Genomic DNA, 24,656 nt, shown 5'->3' on the forward strand with positions numbered 1-24,656 from the left:
AATTAGTATTCAGGTCCAAGCTCCTCAAACAAAACCACAAAATTTTCCTTTGTTCATTCAACGTTTGGCATGCTACTTTGGGCTAAACATTCCAAAATTCACTAAAATGCAAAAAATCTACAACACAGGAACTGAATGTTTTTAGACAAAGATCTACTTGGTCAGCTTGTTTTACACCGCTCTCTCCAAGTGCCAGCACCACATCAAATACAGCTCACTTACAAAAGTATCTAGCACTCCACTAACACCAAAATATGGCACAGCCTAGAGACACAGATGTAATCAGTTCAGACAAGGATGGACAGAAGCATCTGCATCTGAGGTGCAACTGCATCAATACCACAGTTTGAAAACTATTTAGCTGAAGTGGTACATTTATTTATTTATTTTTTAGATAAATGGTTTTGATTTGAAATGATCACAGAAGATACTTTTAGAAGACTGTTACTAATTTTTGCACTCGTGGAATTTTTTGCTAATGTTTTTTTAAAAGCCCTAAACTATAAACAATGTAGAACAACTTACTTTTAATAACTGCATGTGAGGCACCAAAAATTGTCCATCTGGTGTAGCAAGAGATTTTGGGAGTAAGCAGAGGGGTAGCAAAATAAGAAAAGGATGTGTTCCTTGAATGTGGACCATCAGGTTATCATTAGATCAATCATAATTACGTAACGGCTGAAGAATATGTAGCGTCCCTTAGGATTTCACAAGTAAATTTACAGCCCCTTTGTGATTTTCACCTTTAACATCTTTTTTCCCCCCTTGACATAAGCTATAAATAAGATACTCAGAGGGCAGGAACTGGTACCACTGCCATTCTGACAGGAAACAAGAAACCTCTGGCTATAACATGTTAGCCTGGCTTGTAAAAAGCAGCACTGCTGAAATAGTGAAACTAACTAACACACATATTTGAAAAAAAATGTTTCTAATGCACTTTAAGGCCACAATGATTAAATCAAGAAGGGCTCATTTGAAAAGAGAGGTTTGTCAAAGTGCGCCTTTCATTATTAGAGCATTTAACTGAGGGAGCTTGCTTGTTTGCTTCACACCCAGATGTCCACACCACTGGAGCAATTAGTCTCAGATGTGCTTTGCTCAGGGGCAACTAAACAGCAACTTCAAAAATTGTAAATCTGTCTTGTTGACTTTTCTTGGTCATATTTAGACCTGGCACCATGTCCTCACACACTTTAAACTAATTTAAATCTCTCACCAAGAAGCAGCCCCTGTTGGTAAGGCAGTTCACTATACAAAAGGCTAGAGAGCCTTGGTGTAGCAAAGTGATTCAAGTTTGTCGAAAACCACAAATGTCAACCACATGGCATGGCTTGAGGATAAGTCAGGGAATTGGCATTAACATCCATCTTCTCAGGAGTATAAATGTTTCACTGAAATCTATAAAAACCTATCGATATAATGTAAGTCATATTTAGACTGAAATACTGATAGATCACAGTTACCTTAAAAACCAATCAACAGGAATTCCCCCAAAAATCTGTTCTGTTAATTTCAGGATAGATGTCAGTGTTATTGTTAATTTAAATGTAATTTGTTTTAAAACAATATATTTATTGAGATCATTTATATGTCTTATTTTAGTTTAGTGTGAGCTCAGTGTGAAGCCTATTCTTTACTCCCTGTTTTATTAAGTGCACATACATTACTGTCCCCCCACTACACACTGACAAGAGGTAAAATTAAGTTAGCAATACTTGAGTTAACAGGTCAACAAGCTCTTTCCACTATCTCACAGATGCACATACAGACATAGAAAAACATACAAACTATACATCATGAAACATCCACTTTACAAAACACTATATAGACAAAAGCACTGGGCCACCTACACTTTACACCTACATGAGCTGCATGGCCACATAAACCTATGCCATGAAGTTCATGATGCAAAATTGTTGTGCTGGTGTTAATACCAGAGAAGGTTAGGAACTCATGCACTATGAGCACTCAATGACCCTGCTCTATAACTTTACGTGGTCTGCCACTTCATGGCTGAGTTGCTGTGGTTCCTAAATGCTTCCACTTTGCAATAATTCCACTTAGTCTTGATGGCAGAAAATGTAGGAGGGAAAGGAGGAAGAGACTTCACAAACTAACTTGTATCAAAGGTGGGGAATTCAGTGCGCTCTTTAGGATGAGGCATTTTTTTAAATATGTTTGTAAAGGCAGATTGCTTTCCTAAGGGCTTGGTTTTATACACCTGTGGCAATTGAACTGAAAACACCTGAATTCAAAGATTACTTTTGTTGATACAGTTCAACACAAAATTCCTAACCTTAGTGTGCACCATCTAGTAGTGTAATATTAACCTACTCCTAATCTAAACTAAGCCTACAGTAGCTCAAACCTGCCTTTGCTGTAAAATGTAATGATTCGCGAAAATTGACCTAAAGTTATATGTGCCTTGTCAGGCTAAAAACAGAGGTGCTTTTAAAAGTGCCCAAGAGAGGAAAAAGCACCATTTTCAGGTTGATTTAAAAAAAATTTTTTCCCAACATCCACAAAACTTGTTAAAGGAACCACTAAGTGGGATGTTAGGCCCTCAAAACAGGTCCTGACATTTGGATAGGTTTTTTTAATCAGTGTAGTTCATTTTTATTCACCTCTAATGTATTAATGGAGATGTTTTATCATCACAATCCTTGGATAAAATATATATCTGCTTTTAGGGTTAAAGCACCTTGACAGAAAAAAAAAGACATCCAGGCATCTAAAATGAAAGAAAACTTAATACTGAAGAAAGATGAAGAAAGAAATGTGAATACAGAGAAGACAGAGACAAAATCAGGGAGTTTAATAGAGAACAACTACACATACTGATCATGCCTTGCTGGTGAATCCAAACATGGATAAGCATTAACTGAGACAAGATGCTGCAAATGTCAAACTACAATGTTGTGGGAAAATGTCATAATATAATGCAAACCACATATCGTTGTTTCAAGATTTGGAGGTACACAAACGTCACGTCATAACCAACACGTTTCATCACCACAAGTGCCGACTGGACACCTCCGACTGTAAGCCACAGACAGACGTATACTAACAAATTTACAACACTTTCCAAACAGGTTTAAATCGAGTGCTTTTTTCCTACCAAGCACGTCTGACTCAAAACAACTTGAGACAGCTGCACTAGAGTAAAACCTATGTCGTAGACGTGTTAATGAGTGGTCTCTACTTTTATTAGGTTGGCTTCTTTTGTAGAGGTCAGAGTTTCTGTCACGCAGCCTGGTTAGACTGGAATCTGGACCTCTTGTGTAAAACGGGCTAATTGACAAAGGGAGTGAGCCAGAGCATATGGTTTGATTTTAACAGTGTGGGTGGTGTTTTTCCAAGCCTTACTGACAGCCCTTCCACCTTCTGTTTCATCTAATTTCTCCTAATTAGACCTGACCTTCACCTTAATGACCACTCACTCAGACACAAAGGGTTTGTCTTAGTTTACACTCAATGTGCCTTTTTGTACATATTTTACATGTGGGTGTAAAAAGATACAGATAAAACATTGGGGAAAAAGATCAAACCAGTGATACATTTGTATGCATTCCTACAGTATGTGCAACAGACAAATGGCAGGTGTTACTAATTTAACACACACACACTGTCTCTTAGTCTCCTTTTCCTGTTGTTCCACTTGCAGGATAAACACAGTTTGGTGAATATGCATTAGTCTCTCTTGGTAACTGCGCTGACAAATTTGCAATATTGGTACAAAAACACAGTGTGGCCTGTGCTGTTAGATATATGGTTTTGAATTACTCTCTTTCAGAAGAACGTAGGTTAATTCTGCGTTTTTCTGTAGATGAAATAATAAAAAAGGGTAAAAATTAAAGGGTAAAATACCTACTGTTGCCACGTAACTGCATCTACAACAGAGCCAGCATTCTTCATGAACCTGAAAGAAAACACAAATGTCATTAACTGATTCGTTATATTTTGTCTTCAATATATGACAACCTATGTCTTCCTTACACAATTACAATATGGCTATATGAATATTACAACATTTTACCCATTTAACCGTTAGTGCTCAGTTTATTTAACAAAAATATTTTTAATTCAAGTGCACATATGTCACGTTCACTTTATCTCAAGAAGAAAACAAAATCTATCTAGGTGACAAAAGCCATAATTCACTAAAACTCTTTGCCCACTGTCATAAAATGTGTTGCAGTGTTCATTCTTTTAGCAGGTAAGCAATTGGTAATTAATTAGACTTCAGGATTAAAGGCAAATTTCTGAAAATCAATCAAGACAAATTATAAATATAAGAAAAGCTGAGAGCTCCTTAAAAAGACAGCAAATGGTGTGTATGTATTATGCAGATTTTCTGTAATTTTAAAATATGTGTATGCAGCAGTCTAGATTTGGCTTATAAAAATTAGTTCTTTCATAGTTATATAGCTTACATAGCATAATTACATAGTTTGACAGTCACTGTTGGGTCCATATATTTTTGTGATGCTTTGCCAAACCCTTGCTGCAGCTGTCTTCAGTTACTGTTCCTTCATGGCTCTTTCTACCTCTGGTTTTGTCTGCAAGTGAAATGCAATAACAAAGCCAATGTGGAATATTCCACTTCCTGATCTTTCAAAACCTTTTTACAGATTTAGGTAACTCTCCATCTGTACTGTGATGTGCTAAAGAATTACCTTTGGGAATGAGGCTAAACACAGACTGCAATACTTTATACTTCTGACATCATTCATCTGCTTTTGTCACATCACCAGCAAACTACACTGAAAGTCATGCTTGTCCATGCATTACACTGCCTTCACCCTTCACCCAAGAGATGTAGTATGCTTCAGATTAAATGTAGCTCTTAGTCACATCTGCCTACATAAGACTGAGCTGGTGTAGCACCTCTATTTTCACTTGTCTTGTCAAAAGTCTTTTATTAGGGTAGATTTTTGTAGTGATTTTATTTAACCATGGAAAGGATCCTGTGATCATCTACGACTTATCTTCCATAGTGTCCATGAATTTCTATGTTGTCTAGCTCAACAGTGCAGTCCATCCTCCAAATGAACAAAATTGTTGAGCAGGTCAGTTCTAACTATTTTTTTTTTTACTGTTTAAGGTTGGTTCCACTTGTTTTTCATTTGCAATTTCTGCTCATTTGAAGAGACAATAACAGCCTCCAAGTCCAAAATGGAATGAACACCAGAAGTGTTTAGTATATAAAGATAAAGTATAGAGATATGCTACACCAATCCATAAGACATATAATAAAATAAAATAATTAAATAAGAAGTACAATTAAATTGAACCCTTTGAAAATATTTTGAGCCTCTCAAAAGTGAATGCAATATTTCTGTTCAATCCCTTAAAATGAGACCTAAGCACACCCTTTCACAACATATTCAGTCTAACATTGAATTTGAAAATAAACAAATGTATGTATCATGGCAAATCTGCAAACTACTAGTTTTATTATTATTTTTTTAACTAATTAGAGTTGCTGATTCTATAGCTTGAGGGTTTGATTTGTTAATTTTCAGTTTAATTGTTATTAATAAAAGGAAAATCATCTGAGAGCAGATTCATCCTGTACACAAACACCGTGCAAACACAGAGTCCCCTCTTTGCATCTGTGTATGTTTCCTTATCTACCTGACCCAAAGCGATCCATATTTGGCTGTAACAGCTTGTCAGACATGCCAAAACGTGCGTCTCTAAACATCATGTCACAGAAACACAACTTTCACTGGGCTGGCTTGTTTAGTCTGTGCAGCTCAGATATTTGGACTCTTGAGCTGCTCAGCATCTAATTAATCTTATTTCCTGAGAGCAGCAGAGTAGTTGGGCTGTCAAACACATGAGCAACCCCCTCGTAACAGTGTCAAACACACAAGAATTGTCGTGTCGTTAAATGCGACACCCATGACCCATGGGTACTCCGGCTCTCAACTCTTCATCTTCTCAATCGTCCTCCTCTTCTCACTACTCATCTTCTATGTCCTCCCTTTGTTCTGATAACACTGCTCATTAATCAGTCTGACTATTACAGTACACATACACACATGTGAGCAAAAAAATACACCTTTTTGCTTCTGACTAAATCTGAACTGTCAGTGCTCAGTGAGATAAAAGGCAGCTCCTAACGGTTTCACTGATGTAAGTAGTTCAAGTACATAGTGGAGACAGATCCATACCAAATTATTCTTTCTCCATAGTCTTCCAACTACCTGTCAAAATGTGTGTGGCTGCCGAGAGGCTAACATATATTGAGACATTAAACTGTTCCTGTGAATTTAAGTACACATGTGCTTATATACTTGTGCATGTGAGAACATTTTAACACATAAACATATTCAATTTACTTTATAGATGGTATTTTGGTTAAATGACATGCTGACCCCATTTATTCAACAAATTAAAACCAGAACTATGTATCCCACCTCCATCACTTCTAATTGTCTTATTAGCTCTGTAATAAATCTCCTAAACCTCTTGTGACAGATTAGTGGACCGCAGAATATAGCTTCCTTTCAGCCACACAAAATAGATGTTAAGTTTTCATGGTTGCTGCACAGGAGCACGTCTAACATCTGCATTTATTCACCAAAATCTATCAGACATTGCAAAATGTTCCCAACATTGTCATGTTTATGACTGTGTGTATCTGACCAGTTGCTTTTACATATACAAAAGTCTAAGTGGAAGTTAAAAGGGAACAAAGCGTTCTCCATTGCTGCCCCCAGTTTATGGAATAAATGCATGTGCACTTTAGACAGTCACCTCCACAGCCCATTTTAAAACACATTTATACTCTCTGGCCTTCGACCGGGCATTGCACATTGATCTTACTTGCCTTTGTTTTATTATGGGAGCTTGTTTGTGTTTTTATTCTATTCTAGTTGTTTTTAACGGTCCTGCATTTATTCACTTTTGGGTGCAGCACTTTGTATTTGCTGTGGTCGTTTTTAAAGTGCTTTATAAATATTGCACACTGAATGTCTGAATACAGTAATTAAACTTTAGATTGACTTGATAAGGGCCCCACATAACATCTTAAAACATGAATGTAAAATATCTGTCAAGTTATCAACATCATAACAACATTTTTCTATATATTACTAGCTTTTTATACACCACCTTTGTGTGTTTAATATAGAGTCTGACAATTTTATTATTTGGGTGATTTTGGCCTATCATAGATATATATATATATAATGAATATATTATCCCCTTTGCACCACAACGAAGCTTTTTACTTTTTTGCTTGAGGTAACGTACATATGGTGTCATTCGTTTCCACCAGTGCAATTTCAACCTTGTGGTTTACAGTTCTCTCTCAATGTCTGCAACAGAACCATGGTCATGTGGTTTCTTTGTGCTAAACTTCAAACTGGATTGCCAAAAAAGCATAGTGGAAAATCTAAAAAAAATAAATACATTTTATATGTATATATTTATTGGTTGGATAGTGTATGCAGTTCCAAAATTCCAGTATTAGTCAGGCTAATATAAAACAATTAATCAAATTATTATATACTGCTCATAAAGTCAAAAACAAAGGGCAAAAATTAATTTTTAATTTATTTTTATCCAGTGGAAAAAAGCAAACATTGCACCATAAGGTCACACTTTATTTGTATTGTCCAACACTGACAGAGTTGTGTATATACCTCCATGTTTGACTTTCACCCTTTGTTTGTTGTACTGGGCCAGTGATGCATTCATTTTAGTCAAGTTTGTTTCCATTTCAACAGACAGAAAAGCTCACAAAGGCGTTACTTTTTTGGAAATAATGATTTTGTTTGAGGAATACTGTCAGCTGTTTGGTTGACAGAACCAAGGATAAATTTCTTGTCTAAAATGAATTTCAACAAACTAAGACTTGCAGTAATACCCAAAGAAGCCTACATACCTGTGACAGGCAAACTGGGGTTCGTTATTTGTAATGCAGCAAGGTCAAATTACGCTTTTAAAAAAGGTTTTGTCTTGGTTAACAATCACTATTAGATTATCCAAATTAAACTTATGCACAAACGTTTCCAATTCATTCGTGAAAAGAGGAGAATGTGTTATTCTCTGATGGCACTGATTTGCTATTTGTATCCAAAGTGCATTTTGTAAATCACCAACTTGATCAACTGCAAGCCTTAAACTAATTTTGAATTAAGATTAGGTTAAGTTGAAGACAGCCAATTACATGCTCACTGCCAGTGGAAAAGTGGTTTGTGGAAGAACAAGATGGGGAGGTTTGTTTTGTGTTTTTTTTTTTGTTTGTTTTTTTATCTTTTGTCATTGAAGTTTTGAATTTCTAACAACAAATTATATTTCTTTTGCCTAAATTCAAGGGTTTGTTTCAGTGAGCCACACTTTGTAAAATATACTTGGACAGACTTCATTGAACTGATGAATTGATAAAGACAATACAAAATGAGTCAGCGCCTTAAAGGAGGTATTACTTTTCCGTTTTGTGCTCCATATTCCCATCATGATCTTACGTTGCCCCTGAATTGTTAATGTTCTGATTTTCATCTGCCAGATAATTACAGCTTGTGAAAGCAAGATAGATAAACTGTGGAGCTACAATATTGTGTGGCTACAACACAACTTGTCCAAAAACAACACGGTAATTTTCAGTGAAACAGAGTCCGAACAATTTAATCTTGCTTTCAGTCAACTTGAATAAAATTTTGGCCAGCTAAAGAAAGTATGTCTGAAAACCTTTTTTTGTTTTCCAAAGATTATAGTAAACTGTATCAAATGCTGGTGAATAATACTACACAATGACACTGTGACAATGTCTTGGTTAGTCTTTTGTTGTAAAGGTTTGGCTACCAAGTGTAACAATGCAACCTTTGCAGAGGACAGGCTGCAGTTGAAAGAGGGCGGTTAGATAAGCGACCAGAGTCAATCCAAAGCTGCTGCAGCTTCTGGGTGAGACAAGCAGGTGGGACGTTGCGCCATCACGTTATCAATCAGATGACACTTTATTTATGCTGACATGGTATAACTGAAGCTGAGACCCTAAAACCTGCAGAGTGGGAATCCATAAACACTGAATACAACTACAGAGTGTCCGTGTGTGTGTGTGTGTGTGTGTGCGTGCGTGTGTAAAACTTTTACTGAGTTTTACTGTGTTTAATGCATAAACTACTGCAGCATACTTTCCGCTACCTTCCCCCTTTCTTTTCCAGCAGGACAGCCTAAGAAGGAGTGGAATCCTGGCCAATCCCTGTTTTACTTGGTGACTCACCCATCCAGCAGCAGAATGGCGTTCTTCCGGGGTCGTCCTGCGTTGGGGCCAAAGAGGTGAGCTCGGTGGTAGAAGCGCACAGACTGCAGCAGGGTACGTAGTTTGGTGTAGTCCTGAGCCAACTGGGTGCTGTTGACTGCACGACCCACCATGCTGCGGTACGCATTGGGCTCTGGAAAGAGAAGATGCAGTAGACTGAGGAAGATAAGAGTTTATACAAGCAGCATCAGGAAGATGACAAAGAATGATGTTGTTGTTGTAGTCTGATCCTGCTCTTAGAATATCCAACAGCCAGTAGAAAAAAAAAGGATAATTGGCCAATTCACAGTAATACAGACAGATGGACATTGCTTCAAGGGAATAGCCAAAGCACACAGGGTGGCCTTGCAGAATCAGTAAGCCAAAGAGAGTGAAGGATTTTTACAAAAGGAGAAAGACTAAACTTTAGCAGACTCATTGTTGATTAACAACTTCACTGAAGATTTTTCTGTACCAGGCTGTTTCATCCTAAAAACATAGGCTGCTAACATGTCTGCTTTATTAGTGTATGTTGATATGCTGTTTATGAGAACTATGAAATGATTAACTGCACATTTTAAAAGATAACCTTTAATTCATCATATAAATGTCCTCTACATCTTGTGCTACCTCAGCAGTTTACTTGAAATTATTTCTTTTGTTGCAGTCACATATAAAGTTATTAGATATATGCTGCTACTCTTAGGCTTAGGCTGAAAAAAGGGTGATAATAAGTTTTTAATGTGAGGGTATTTTTTAGATTTTCAGAAAATTCAAAAAAGAAAAAAATAGTTTACCCCTATGCGAACCCTTGGGTTAACCCTTTAACTGCTACTGAACTTAAAAATCCTTCATTAAATCTGCAACAGTTTACTTTAGTTCTGTAACAAATTTGTATTACAAGTGACAATACAAGCATGAACTGTTATACTGCATTTAGTTTATGCTTCGAATTTTATTTACTGCACTCAACCAGAGAGAATAATGATATGATTTTGACAATAAAAACTATACTGGGTGTTACCTTTAAAACACTTTCTTTTCCTTTTACTCCTCTAAATATTTTAAATAGTATAAAAACTGTAGATATGATTGTAAGTCATGTGTTTTAGTAGACAGTTTGAAGTATGTTGCTGTACTGACCATTGCCCAGCTCCCAGGAGATGTTGTATTTCTTGCCAGCACTGTACTTCAGGAGGCTGAGGGTGGAGGAGGTGTTCCAGGAGTTGTCTGGATTTCTGTGTAGTGCGTTGAGCCCCAGGATCAGGTGCAGGCCAGCACAGTCGGCAAAGTTGTACAGTTTGTCTAAAGACCTGGCTGGGAAAAACCCACAAAGCAGTTGTAACTTTGATTCTTTTTACGTGTCTGGAATAATATGACCACATGAACATGATAGAAAACATGTGTAACTCATGGATTCCCTGATTCACATGCCCTCTGTTTCTATATGTTTATGTATACAGTAGCCCTTAAACCATATCTGTGGTGCTTTCTGCACCACAACTATGTATGTTTGCAACCGGCTACATTTTCTTTTCATTAAAAAAAAGAAGAAGATGGAAAGGTGTTGACATTATGTAACATTATGCACTATTATTATACTTATTTTAAAGTCAACTTTATCAAAACATAACTTCAGACTTGGAGGAAAACAAAATTGAAGCAGTATAGGTTTGTGTCACGTGTATACTACTGTATTTACACTGTGAGTACTATGAAACCTGCTTAAAAACTTAAGATAATTAATCAGTTATGATAAAAACAAATCCAAAATGAGAATTCCAATAATTAATTGTTTTTACATTAGCTACTGAACAATATCTAAGCTGGATCTGCTCAGTTCTTTGTGGATCAACTGATCAGTTTATTCGCATAGTGAAAATAGAAGTAAATCAACCAGAAATAGAGCCCAGCTTTGAGGAATGTTTATCTTGTCTGTGGCGTAGGTAACATTGTTGTGATTAACTGTGTACAAAGTTGCTTCCACCACTTCAGCTTTCAAACTAAACCATTCAAACAACCAAAGAGGACAACATTCCTTAGCCATACTGTGTAAGTACACTGTAAGATGTACTTGAATAAACTGACTGCACGTGGTGCAGGATATACTTGGAATGTATTCTGCAACCAGTTCTGAATTTTGTGTGTTCATTTTTACACATGACAGCAGAGTTTCTTCCTTCAGCAACATTCAGTGAGAATGCAGACAGACTGATTTTCCCATCATGGACTCCTGTGGTGATGCGCTCCTCAAAGCATTAGGCACAGGATTGTTCTGTTCTGCAGCTGACTGCTCACTCATGTTTATGTCTGCTGTCTCCATCAGAACACATTATTCTCCCTATGCAGAAGAGGATAAGGCCAACTGCAGATGTTGGCATACAGTGAGAGTGCCAAAAGTGTTTGTTTATATTTTAATGTGTGACTGTAGGCTGCTCCTGGATACCTTAGGCTCTTGTTTTGAAATTTAATCTGTTTGGATTCATTCCATTAATGTCAATATTACCCTGAACTCTAACCCTTACTTCCTAGGTTCAACAGGAACCAGATGAAGACTGTGCAGGTCTGGTTCCTGCTAGAATTTGCTCTCAGCTCTGGATTTGGCACCACCTGAGTTTGCCAAATCATAGCTTTGTCCAAAGTGGAATGAAGACAAATGCAGAGCAGACTCGCGTGCATATAAAAGGTTTGGATACGTGTCATGCCAATAAAAGGCATAGTATTTAAAAATGGATACAACTAGCTTCAACAGAGGACACATTTAAATAGTGAGTAATGCTTTTTAAGTTATATCTGAATTCAAATGTGTTTGTGTATTCAGCATTTACTCCAACCCTTTATTTCTAGTAGAGCACTGGCTATGTATAATCCAAAGAGCAAATAGAGAGAACAGAAAGATTGCTTGTTGCACCTGGCATTAATCTGCTCTCTGCTAATAGCAGGACAAAGCCTGAAAAGCAAAAAATGTTTGCAGCAACAATAGCTTTATTCCACAAAGCTCTTTTGGGGAGTGTATATCTCCTGGGTAAACTCCCCGTTCTCCGTCTCATTAATAACTATCAATAATGTTATTATCATAACTGCTATTATTGTAACTTCTTCCCTTTGTGGTTGGAATCAGAGTGGCGTCTGTTTGCAGCAGCAGAGTTGAGGGCAACTGGACAGAGAAAGTAGGGCCAGATGTGGCTGTCAAGATGAGTGATTCCAGGCCTTTCCTCACCTGATATCTGAGCAGAAGGCAACCAGCCTTACTGCAAGACACAGCTAGCAGGCCTGCAAACACATCATAAAAGCATCATGAGATGTATCAAGCTACTAAAAATACTGTTTCTCTGCTGGCTGATCTAAGAGCAGTGTGTAAAATAAGAGTCTATGTGTGCATGTCAGCCTGGTTACTGCTAAATTTTTATACCGAGTCTAGATCTTAAGCTTATGAACACACATGACTGTTGTCGTATAAGTTGAAGGTGCTAAAAGATATTTTGCACTCAATAATTTTAAAAATAAATTTTGCTTTTCACCTAGACTATTAGATAAATAATTGCATGTTTGACAGCATACTCATCTAACGGATCTATTATACAGACTTTATAAATGCATATTCATTTATATGCATACTATGGTTCCAGCTCATCAAATGAAAGAATCTGTCATTTCTCCTGTAAGTTAAATAAACAGGGAAAATAAACATCACCCCCCCCCCCCCCCCCCCCCCAAATATCTGAAGAAATCAACTTGGTACCTGCAAAGGTATGACCTCTGTCATTATCATAATTTTTGGACATATTTTTGGTTTTGGTTAAATAACTAGTAATCGAAATGATTAGCTGCAGCTCTAGCAGTCTTAGCACTGTATTTATACTTATTGTAAAGAAGAGTTGAACTTAAGGCTGACCTAGACCCATTTTGTGTGTCCGATTATGGGTAAAATATATATATATAAAATTCTGTTGATAAGGTCTCCTTTTTAAAATAAAAGCAATCCCCTGTTAGCCCATTGGTGAGCACTTGTTGGAGTCTCTTTTTTACACTGACAGCAGCTTGTAAAGAACATACATTACAGCATAGCCCAGCATAGCAAAGCTCTTGCTTATCATCTAGGAGGTGGATATTATGTGTTTCCTTACAAGCAGAAATGGGTATATTTGCTATCCTGATGTCAGAAAATCTGCAACTTACTGGGGCAAACTTGACCCCCATACATAAAGCTATGCAGACACTAAAAAGCCTTTAAGATACAAGTCAGTGATCTTGGTCAGACAAAATTAAGCCACTGTAAATTAATCTATTTCATCTGTTATAGCTCACCATCACATCTGTGTAATGCTAGAGCACAAATGCTCCAGGATTCAATGAACTCCAGAGACATACTGTGGTTGGAATTCTGAAGGGAATACCAGAACTTACTATTTCTGGATAATCACTCACAAACTTAGACACAGATAATCAATAAAGCCAACATTAAATTGTCTTTTCTGTTTATCCCAATTACATTTTATAATATCTCTGAAGCACTTATCATTATTCAGCTTTCAGTTTTTAAGCAAACTAAATCCTTCAGAAACAGGTCTTACATTGTAATGTGGTTTAAAACAGGTCTCAAAATTCTCAATTACACGCAAAACAATGAAAGCCTGTCTAAGAGGTCAGACTTTACTGTACTCACTCAGCTACAATCTTCTCTTTTATCTTACAAACAGTCCAGCCAGAAACAAGCAGAACAAACCCCAGAAAGCTGTGTGTGCATGGGTGTGCATTTGCTTATATGTGTGATTCTGCTGGCGTGCCTTTGTGTGTTTGTGTGTAGCGGAAAGAGTGGAGTCTGGATATTGTCAAGCTGTCTATCTGATAGAAAAGCTGGCTCTGTGAAGCAGAGCGGCCGGCAGCATCAGTCAGCGATATGCCTCATTTCTGCAGTTCTGCATATTCCTTCAAACACTGAGGTACACATATGTCTATGTGCACCAGGCCTCTATGCACTCACACAAACAGTGTTTACTGGTTTACATACCACCCACATGAAGCAGACACCCATTTAAAGTTTCCAATGAAATCCCACTCTTTTCCAGCGCTGTGCTTTCACTAGGTTACTGTAGCTGACAGGACAGGTGTATTTTTACATGAAAGTTGTTGCTATTACAGCTGCAGCTTGGATTTGTTTCACTTTTAAGCTGCTAGATTCGCCTTTGTTATTTCACACAGCCTCACTAAAACAAGGAAATCACAGCATTCTTACTTGTTATAAGAAAAAGTGGCTTTTGCTTAAAATCAGCTTTACTTATGTAGGTTATGAAAAACAGATTGAGACGAGGATCACACAACAGAGCTTAAAAAAGCAAGGGACGGCATAAATATAAAAACCTAAAATTTGAACTTAAAACATAAAGCACCATCAGGATTTCTTTTAAGTCACAGAGATACTATATTAACACTATATTTTTATTATCAGTGAACAACCACATTTAACTGAGAGTATACATTACACAAAAACATTGCAACCATTCCAGACTACTCTGCAACATATGTTTTTGTGTACTGGGAGGAAAGTGAATGCAGGCTACAGATATGCAGACAGAACAAGTAGCCTTTCCTGCCTAAAATGTGAGGGATCTTTTGGAATTTAGTTTCAGTGATTTATGAAAACATTTCTTGCTTTGAGCATCAAAAACAGAGAGTATATCCATGCATTCTCCACCATTTATGCCTTGGGAGACAAAAATACCAAGCACAGCAGAAATTAGTTTTCTGTTTTCATTAGATATTTCACTCAATACCGAAACAAAGTTGCCAACACAATTTACAACTACTAGTTGAATGGAAATCAGTCTGGAGTGGGTATGTGCACACACACATTCACACACACAAATTTCAAACCCAAAATGTAACCATACCCTATTCTTAATACACGCCTTCACCTTTAAAATGTTGTGATTTATGTCATAGGACTTGGCTTTTGTGCTCATTAGGATGACATGTCTGCATAATTTGACTGTGTAAACAGACCTAGGTCCCCACAACATGAGTAATACCTGGACCGCTCACAGACAAAAAGACTGCAGCTGGGTTCTGGCTTGCTTTAAAAGCCAAATCAAAACCGAATCCTCAAGAGACATGTGCAGACAGGGTAGAAGGCTGTTTAGAGAAATTAATTGTGAGTCTTTTTTCCTGTTTATGGACACAATATGTTTTCCATATCTGAAGATGCACATGTTGCAGTCAAGTTTCCAGAGTTCTTGAAAAGTGTCCACACTGCTAATGAAGATGATCTAAAATGAATTCTAAAACTTTTTGTTATTTTTCTTTCCTCTAATGATTTAATAACTTATAGGAGGAAAAGAAAGTTATGCATGAAATAAAAATCACGCTGAGCACATTACCGCCCTGTTCAATAGATGCTTGTAATTTTCTCTGTCAGCTGTAAAAACTCACAGCGCACTGGCTTAAAGTTTGCAGTGAAACGCACACTGTAAACTCAATGGGGAAAAGATGGTGGAAATGGCTATTCTGAAACAATACATCCATCAAATTATTGTTAACATGCTGGAGAAAATTGTTGATGACAGTTTATGAGGCTTTACCAGATGGATTAAAATTAATCTAATATTTATACTTACACACAACACGTGCGGTTACAACATGCAAGATGATGTCATGAAAGATTTGGAATTAAACTGCCCAAATATCCAGGAAAACTCAAGCTCAGTGCATTTATCATCGCCACCTCCATTATGGCTACAATTTCCAGCAGCTCCAGTGGTTTATCTCTGCCTTCTGTTTCTCATTGGTCGGGTCATCCACTAACCAGATCCTCTCAGGCTGCAGAGCAAGACAGTGTGACTGAAGCGAGGTCATCTGAAGACTGATATATCCAATTATTTCAACAGCTAGTCAAATGTTCAAGAGCAGCTATCGATCAAACCGCAGTTTAATAATTCATCCATATCGGTGAAACCCAGACCAGTATACTGTTACGGTCGCTGTGCACAAAGCTGTTAAAAGAGGTGTTTTGCTATGTTCGCGTGGTATATCTATGACTTACCCTGACGCTAGCTTGACACTGAATGTTAGGGTTGCGCAGAGGGAAAATGTGGTTCTAATATACTGCGAGTCTGTGCTGCTCCACCAGCATGTTGCATAGAACCCAACGCCTCCATGTTTACACAAACACACATCTCCACATGGACTCTTCTTTCATACAGGGGGGCTCCACTTCAGCAAAACCATTCAGGTCAAACCACTTTTGTATTTTGGAAGAATGCAAGATATGTGGTGGGCACCTGTTTTCAATTCTGTTAGTAGAGGGGGACTGATATGTGTGTGTGCGTCCATATGTGTTGAAACCAGAATGTGAGAGAGAGATTATCTCAATCTGTGAATTTGCTCTGACTAGACTTGCGTGTGGCCCCCTTCTGTGAACCCAGTGTAAAGAGATGCAGAGCAGCTCAACAGGACTGGTGAGTAAGATGAGTGGTATGTTAACATACGCTGTTCTTGATGTAAAGTACAACAACTCTGTGCTCCTGTGTGTGTGTGTGTGTGTGTGTGTGTGTGTGTGTGTGTGTGTGTGTGTGTGTGCAAGCACTATTTTCCCTAGTGTTCCAAATAAGGCAAGAAGATGCAGCATATAACAAATGAAAGGCAGTGAAATGGACAAAATGACATCAAGTGTCTTTTATTGGCTTCGGGCCATGTAACTCAAACCACTTGTTGGGGGGAAAGAGTGTGAGGGAAATGTGTTTGGGGTGTGAGTGGTTTTCACATCTGTTTGGCAATGGCCGCTGTCTATCACTCCCTAATGGGAAAAGCACGCTTGTTAGATACTAATGACCTCATTGGCTTGTAAAGATACAAGGTGTGCGCAAGGAGTGAATTCCCAGGAGAGAAACATCACCATGTCTGTTGTATTTGTATGCACTGTGGAGCTACCTATAAACCACTACCAAACACAACCAAAGCACGAGGTAATACAGCAGCCATTATCATTAGCCAAAATTGTTGTGAATGATTCTTTTATTACAAACTGACAGACTGTTTAGTAACTTGTGAATTGAACTGAGGGTTCATCGCTGTCTAAGGCAAACAATTGTCTTAATAACAAGATGATTAAGATGGCCAATCTGCAGCTTCTTTGCAATGTGCAACCAATTCTAATATTTGAACACCCAGCATTTACATTCAAAGTGACACCACAAAGGCACGCAATTAGTCAAATTCGATGAAGTTACTCTTCTAATATTATTGTGTTACAGACAGGAAGTAATAGAAATAAAAGGTTTTTTTGATAAGCAAAAGAAATCCTTCTTGATGGACAGGCTAGTATTGCCAGTTGGCAGGGTGCTGAGACAAAATATAAACCAACTTGCATAACTGTCTAGGGATGGATAGTATTTTGTTAGCAGTCATACTGAAGAATAAGACCTACACCATGTTTGCTGCAAAATGATCTTCATCAGGTCAAGGTCCAACACAAGACATGTGTTCAGACTTGTAAGCATTAGAAGTTATTAGAGTTATTATGAGATTAATGTGGGGACTTGTTTGGAGTCTGAGACAGAGAAAGGAGGACATTCTGACCCAAAAAAAAGAAGATTCAATTACATGAAAGTAATATATACATATGGTCTGACACTTTTGTTCTGTTTGCACCATATGTCCGTACACTTCATGTAAAGGAAAAACTTTAAAGCTTTTTACATGAAAATACAGTGGGGCAAAAAAGTATTTAGTCAGCCACCGATTGTGCAAGTTCCCCCACTTAAAATGATGACAGAGGTCAGTAATTTGCACCAGAGGTACACTTCAACTGTGAGAGACAGAATGTGAAAAAAAAAATCCATGAATTCACATGGTAGGATTTGTAAAGAATTTATTCGTAAATCAGGGTGGAAAATAAGTATTTGGTCACCTCAAACAAGGAAAATCCCTGGCTCTCACAGACCTGTAACGTCTTCTGTAAGAAGCTTTTCTGTCCCCCACTCGTTACCTGTATGAATGGCACCTGTTTGACCTCATCATCTGTATAAAAGACACCTGTCCACAGCCTCAACCAGTCAGACTCCAAACGCCGCCATGGCCAAGACCAAAGAGCTTTCGAAGGACACCAGGAAAAGAATTGTAGACCTGCACCAGACTGGGAAGAGTGAATCTACAATAGGCAAGCAGCTTGGTGTGAAAAAAATCAACTGTGGGAGCAATCATCAGAAAATGGAAGACATACAAGACCACTGATAATCTCCCTCGATCTGGGGCTCCACGCAAGATCTCATCCCGTGGGGTCAAAATGATCATGAGAACGGTGAGCAAAGATCCCAGAACCACACGGGGGGACCTGGTGAATGACCTGCAGAGAGCTGGGACCAAAGTAACAAAGGTCACCATCAGTAACACACTACAACGGCAGGGAATCAAATCCCGCAGTGCCAGACGTGTTCCGCTGCTGAAGCCAGTGCATGTCCAGGCCCGTCTGAAGTTTGCCAGAGAGCACATGGATGATACAGCAGAGGATTGGGAGAATGTCATGTGGTCAGATGAAACCAAAGTAGAACTTTTTGGTATAAACTCAACTCGTCGTGTTTGGAGGAAGAAGAATACTGAGTTGCATCCCAAGAACACCATACCTACTGTGAAGCATGGGGGTGGAAACATCATGCTATGGGGCTGTTTTTCTGCCAAGGGGACAGGACGACTGATCCGTGTTAAGGACAGAATGAATGGGGCCAAGTATCGTGAGATTTTGAGCCAAAACCTCCTTCCATCAGTGAGAACTTTGAAGATGAAACGAGGCTGGGTCTTCCAACATGACAATGATCCAAAACACACCGCCCGGGCAACAAAGGAGTGGCTCCGTAAGAAGCATTTGAAAGTCCTGGAGTGGCCTAGCCAGTCTCCAGACCTCAACCCCATAGAAAATCTGTGGCGGGAGTTGAAAGTCCGTGTTGCTCGGCGACAGCCCCAAAACATCACTGCTCTTGAGAAGATCTGCATGGAGGAATGGGCCAAAATACCAGCTACTGTGTGTGCAAACCTGGTAAAGACCTATAGTAAACGTTTGACCTCTGTTATTGCCAACAAAGGTTATGTTACAAAGTATTGAGTTGTATTTTTGTTATTGACCAAATACTTATTTTCCACCCTGATTTACGAATAAATTCTTTACAAATCCTACCATGTGAATTCATGGATTTTTTTTTCACATTCTGTCTCTCACAGTTGAAGTGTACCTCTGGTGCAAATTACTGACCTCTGTCATCATTTTAAGTGGGGGAACTTGCACAATCGGTGGCTGACTAAATACTTTTTTGCCCCACTGTATGTATATTGTTGCTTTTATACTGTAGGATATAAAACTGCATTTTTACCATGTAACATATTTTACACTTCATAAACTGTTTACTTTTTTTGGCCAACACAGGGCAGTTAAGCAAAAGGGTGTGAATGCAATACCTGACAGTTTCACCACCAAAGATTAGTAACGCTGTCACCTACAAAGAGGGTTGTTGTAAAGCTTCCGCCTCTTATCTGCTTAGCCATCTCGTCTCACACACCTCTGCTGATGCTGTAATTAAGCACTGAATGCTCTGTAGTTGTAGAGAAACAAAACTCCTCCACATACATAGGCTGGAATGAATGAGAGACTAGCCCAGGGCTTTACTGCCCTGAGTCATCAAAGAGCTTGAACCTAAAATATTTTCAGGAGTCCTTTAAACAACACACCTGCTTAGGATTCAGACACAGTGGCTATCTTCACAAGTTTTTAACAAATGCTTCTTTTAACACCTTCAACATCATATTCAAAAATTATACCACTGGCAAAGGGCAACAATGTGTTGGGGCATAATGGACATCTGCTACATTCCAGTTCAAAAAGGGTATCTTTGATCCCAGGCAGTGTGATGAATGAGGGTTATGAAGACCAGATCCCAAGCGGGCAGCAATGCAAACACACAATATTCCAGACTCCCTTTCACTGCTAGAATAATCACCATAATCACAGCAATCATCTTCCACTCTCAAACTATATCCACACACATTACTTATGCTTCACTTAAACTGGAGGTTCTTCAGCTGAACGTGCAGAGCCAGATTAAACAGTTACTGAATCACCATCTTGCATAACAACTTTTATAGGTAATTATACATTTATAATATCAGATGCTGGAAAAAGACAGAAAATGTTTCTAAAAATGCTACTACGTAATGGGCAGACCATACCGACTACATAAGCCATTTGTTATTTTGCAATTCAAATCTAATCACTTATAACTGCACTAATTAAATATAATTGACTGAATGATGGAATAACATTTTAGAAATGTATTATTTTCATAATAATTCTCGGATAATACCTGAACCAATACTTTGCCAGTGAGTTCAAGCCAGAGAAAAAATTCCTACAGGTCTCTTAAGATGATAAAATGATCATCTTTTCAGGTTTAAAAAAAATTATACATTATGAAATTAGAAGATAAAAATGAGAAGATTAGAAGACAAAAGTGCACAATTGCTAATTTAGCACAGTATAAAATACTAAAAAAAAAATGTTTCAAGGTTTTAAATTTACATTCATGGAGACCTTTTGTGTTTTCTTTTCATATCTATTATATTCTTCTGGAATGTCATGGAATAACTTTAGTCACAAAAACCAAAACCTATATATGTTATGTTGGCTCTTTACACAGGAACACAGTTCTTTCTGTCTAAAACAGGCAGTTTTAGCTTTAAATCTTGTGGTCACTACTTAACGTGAAAAGATCTAACACTGCTATTTAGCAAACCTAAAATAAGCCCCTCAAATGTCTGTTTGGTAGATATTGTTCTCAGTGCCTGCTTATTGTGTGACATATAGGTCAAAAGCTGTTTATACTTGTGCAACATAGGATGGAATCACTGCAAAGTCCTTTTCTACAGCTTGCACTTGCACGTCTGCAGCTTTAATCATGGACCTCTACCTTCAAAGCAAAGCAAACAGTCCAACTTCTGTGTCAGACTGACTCAAAATCACAATGAGGATCATCAGTGGTGATGAAAGCTGAGGTTTTTTTGACGTTCATAGGATTGTGCACTGAGAATTTGCTACTCACGATCAGCATCTAAGCATGCAGTTATACTGGTATCTGATGGAGGAGATTTGCTGCAAATCACCTCAACAATGGTGCATGTTATTGTACAAAACTGTCCTTTAGCACAAAATTAAATTTCAGTTGAAGGATCAGAGTTTTAACACAGTGGAGGAGATCCAGCACATTGCAGATCAACACAGTTCTTGATCTAAAAACAAGCAGCAGTCCCATGAGATTTTTACAGCACCCAGTATGACAGAGATTATATTCCTGCCAGATTTTCAAGGAAATAGACACAGAAACATTTTCCAACTAATCACCTTAATAAATCACATAATCCAAAGTCCTCTCAAACCATCCTCTCAACAGTCTTGTGCTCTGGCTAAGTTTCATGAAGTTGTCTGCTGAGAACCTAATGCTATAACAAATTGAGCCTATTCTTCATCTGAAAACATTTTTTACTCCATTTGCTTTCCATCTACACAAGGACTTATTGGCAGAGGCTTGCATGCAAGTGAGATTTTGATTTGTTTTATTATTATGTTTTGGTCAATTAGTCTGTTGAGATGTTTGCAGTTTAGAAAAATGACATTCTTCTTTAGTGCTCTAACACTTGTGGCGGTACTTTTAACCGATACAAAAACCATATTGTATGCTAAAATATTTGAATTCAATCACACATATTTTTCCAGTTTTACAAATAAATACCATTTCATTTACACCCAGTGTAGGAAACCTCAAAAATACATTGCTGTGTCAAAATATTACTGCAAGTTCATCCATCAGAATAAACATTTTTAGCATTAGTGATTTGATTCGCACCATTTATCACAATATCCTTTAGAAAGCAGTCCAAGTAATGTCTGCTCACCAGTAATGCTGATGTACTGAATTTATTTTAGGATTTACGTTTTCCCCTCAAATCTTGATCCTAGATTATTTAACCATTAGAAACAGTGTACGATATTAACCCCATGAGGGACAAGTGACAGAGTCATGCTAAGAAAACAAATAATTAATACATAATTAGGATTTTATAAGCATTGTTTTTTGTACCTGCTTACAGTTGACAGTAATGTGCTCTGTACATTTTTCAGATCCTAAACATATTTTTAGTAACATAATTACATTTATATTATAAAACACAAACGGAAATATGACTGAACTATAACTATATGATAAAATCTAAATCTTTACCAAGTGTGTAGAAGGACTATGCTTGTACATGCCATGCAGTTTAGACAGCTTACAGTGTCTTTTTCAACGTTTCAGTAAAGGTTGCCAGTAAAGAGAAGATGCTCAACATCTGGTGGGACTAAGATGTTTACATTAGAACTTCAAAAATGTTTCATGTTGGGGGATAAGAAAATCAGGAGAGATTTTAGAAGATAAAAAGGCAATGTGTCTTGTAATATCTTCAGTATTTACTCTTAAACGCTGGAGACAGCTGTCCTTCATTTGCTTACAACAAAAACAAACCTCTAACATCACCTGAATCCGCTGGATTATTCTAAATGTTTATACTGACAACATTTTATGAGTTTGATCCTTTTTTAACATAAATATGCACTGAGACGTTGGCTTAAAATATTTACCGCTGACACAAGTTAGACTAAAAGCAATCAATTTTTAATATTTCTATAGTTAACGTGTACTTATTTTGTATACACATACATAATGATGAGTGAAAAATTTAAACTCAAGGCAAATCTAAAAAAGCATCAAAAGATGCCAGTTGCTTAACATTATAGCAGAATCACCTACGGCTTTGCTTCAGTGTTGAGATTCTAATGTTGCTATGAATGCACAGGAGTCTTGGCTCAGCTCTGTTCCCATGTCTCTTCTAGACCTACAGTAAAGGAGTTTGAAGGCAGCAGACTTCAGCAGGGGTAGCCTAAGTAATGCAGAGCAAGGCTATTAGTGTTGTGAGTAGGGCATGCTGGCTCAATCAAACCCTGGGTTCCCTACTCTGCCAGCGGACGGACCAGGCCAAGCCAAACATCTGCTCCTGGTTAGAGGTGTCGGCTCCTGCCATTCACGGCAAAAGTTCAAAACCTCAGGGAAAGATTTCACTTGGCCTCTTCTTGCCTGGGCCACTGCAAGCAGTCCTGTACTCTCCCTAAGGGAATGCAGGTCTAAGGAACGTACCACGAAAATTCAATTCCAGTTTTACTTTCCGTGCTTCGCTCCTTTGACCGAGGCAAATTTCATTACACACTTATGGACTTATAAAATTCCTTTAATAACAGAGCGCATTGTCCCACAGACCAGGGTTCCTTTAAAGTCAAATCGCACCAGAGCAAAAGGGCTTTGAGGCCAACCATCTATAAGAACTGAGATGCTTTAATGCATGAAACACACTCTACTCCAATTTTTTTCCCATCCTTTTCTTTCTATTTTCCTTCTATTTCTTTACAACACATAAACAGTTGTATAATATGGTTAAGACATAAAATAAATAAGTTAAGTGGGTTGCACTGCTTAAGTGATGAAAGGCCATAAAATATCTTACATATTTCTGCTGTCATCTTGTAACAATCAATCAGCTGGCATCTAATAAAATCTCCAAATAAAAACCCAAAGCACCAATTACTGGATACTTAAGCCAATTAACAAAAACAGAAACAAAGAGAGACTCTGGAAAATGAGAAAGAAAACAATTTGGTCACACATCTAACATTATGCCTCTATTACTCTTCTAATGAGCCAAAAAACTTTACGGAGGTGACTGATTTTAAGTTGAAGCCAAACCGCTATCTGTTGTTGGTCTCAGTAAAAGTAGGTTACCATCCTAACATTCAAGCATAAACTGGCTTCCATATGTGTCCGTCCAAGTTCCTAATGTTTTTTTTTCTTTTTGTTTTTTTAGAGATTTACAAACAAACAAAATACAGGCTCTGATAGTGATGTGGGTTCTGACTTAAAGACTTCGACTCAAGGCTCTATCTGATCAAAACACACAGCCCACCGTGCTTCTCTCACTTCAGTTTACAACATTTTTCAAGTGTAAACAAAAACCCACACTGTAATCCATTACTCCCTAAAGCTGCTCAGTGATCAGAATCTTTCACAATAAACAGAAATGAAAACAAGCAACAAAAAAAGGAAAAAAATACAAAGAGACGATTACCCTGTGAAGTCGGTTTCCTTGTAAGACTTTTTAGCATTTTCCTGCAACTCTGGATTATGTTGTTTGAGCACTGGATATGTTTGTTTTTTTGGGATAAAGTCTATGAATCATTGCTGTGGAAGGTAGCTGGGCACCTGCAGTTTCAATCTTTCTAGAGGACACGATACTCGGCTTTTGTCTGGATTTTCATTATAGAGATCTAAAGGAAGGA

The 24,656-nt window shown here is 37.8% G+C and overlaps 1 protein-coding gene across 1 annotated transcript in view; it reads right to left on the reverse strand.

Moving 5' to 3' along the window:
* Nucleotides 1-24,656, reverse strand: part of hpse2 (heparanase 2) — a 51,248-nt gene that overhangs the window by 12,584 nt on the left and 14,008 nt on the right. The window contains exons 4-6 of the mRNA XM_085182159.1: nucleotides 10,400-10,573; nucleotides 9,239-9,410; nucleotides 3,875-3,922 (exon numbers count right to left, since the gene is read on the reverse strand). Coding sequence (XP_085038285.1) covers nucleotides 3,875-3,922; nucleotides 9,239-9,410; nucleotides 10,400-10,573 — 394 coding nt within the window. The remainder of the gene's footprint in view (nucleotides 1-3,874; nucleotides 3,923-9,238; nucleotides 9,411-10,399; nucleotides 10,574-24,656) is intronic.

This window comes from Neolamprologus multifasciatus, chromosome 13, assembly GCF_963576455.1.
Source record: "Neolamprologus multifasciatus chromosome 13, fNeoMul1.2, whole genome shotgun sequence".
Classification (NCBI taxonomy): Eukaryota; Metazoa; Chordata; class Actinopteri; order Cichliformes; family Cichlidae; genus Neolamprologus; species Neolamprologus multifasciatus.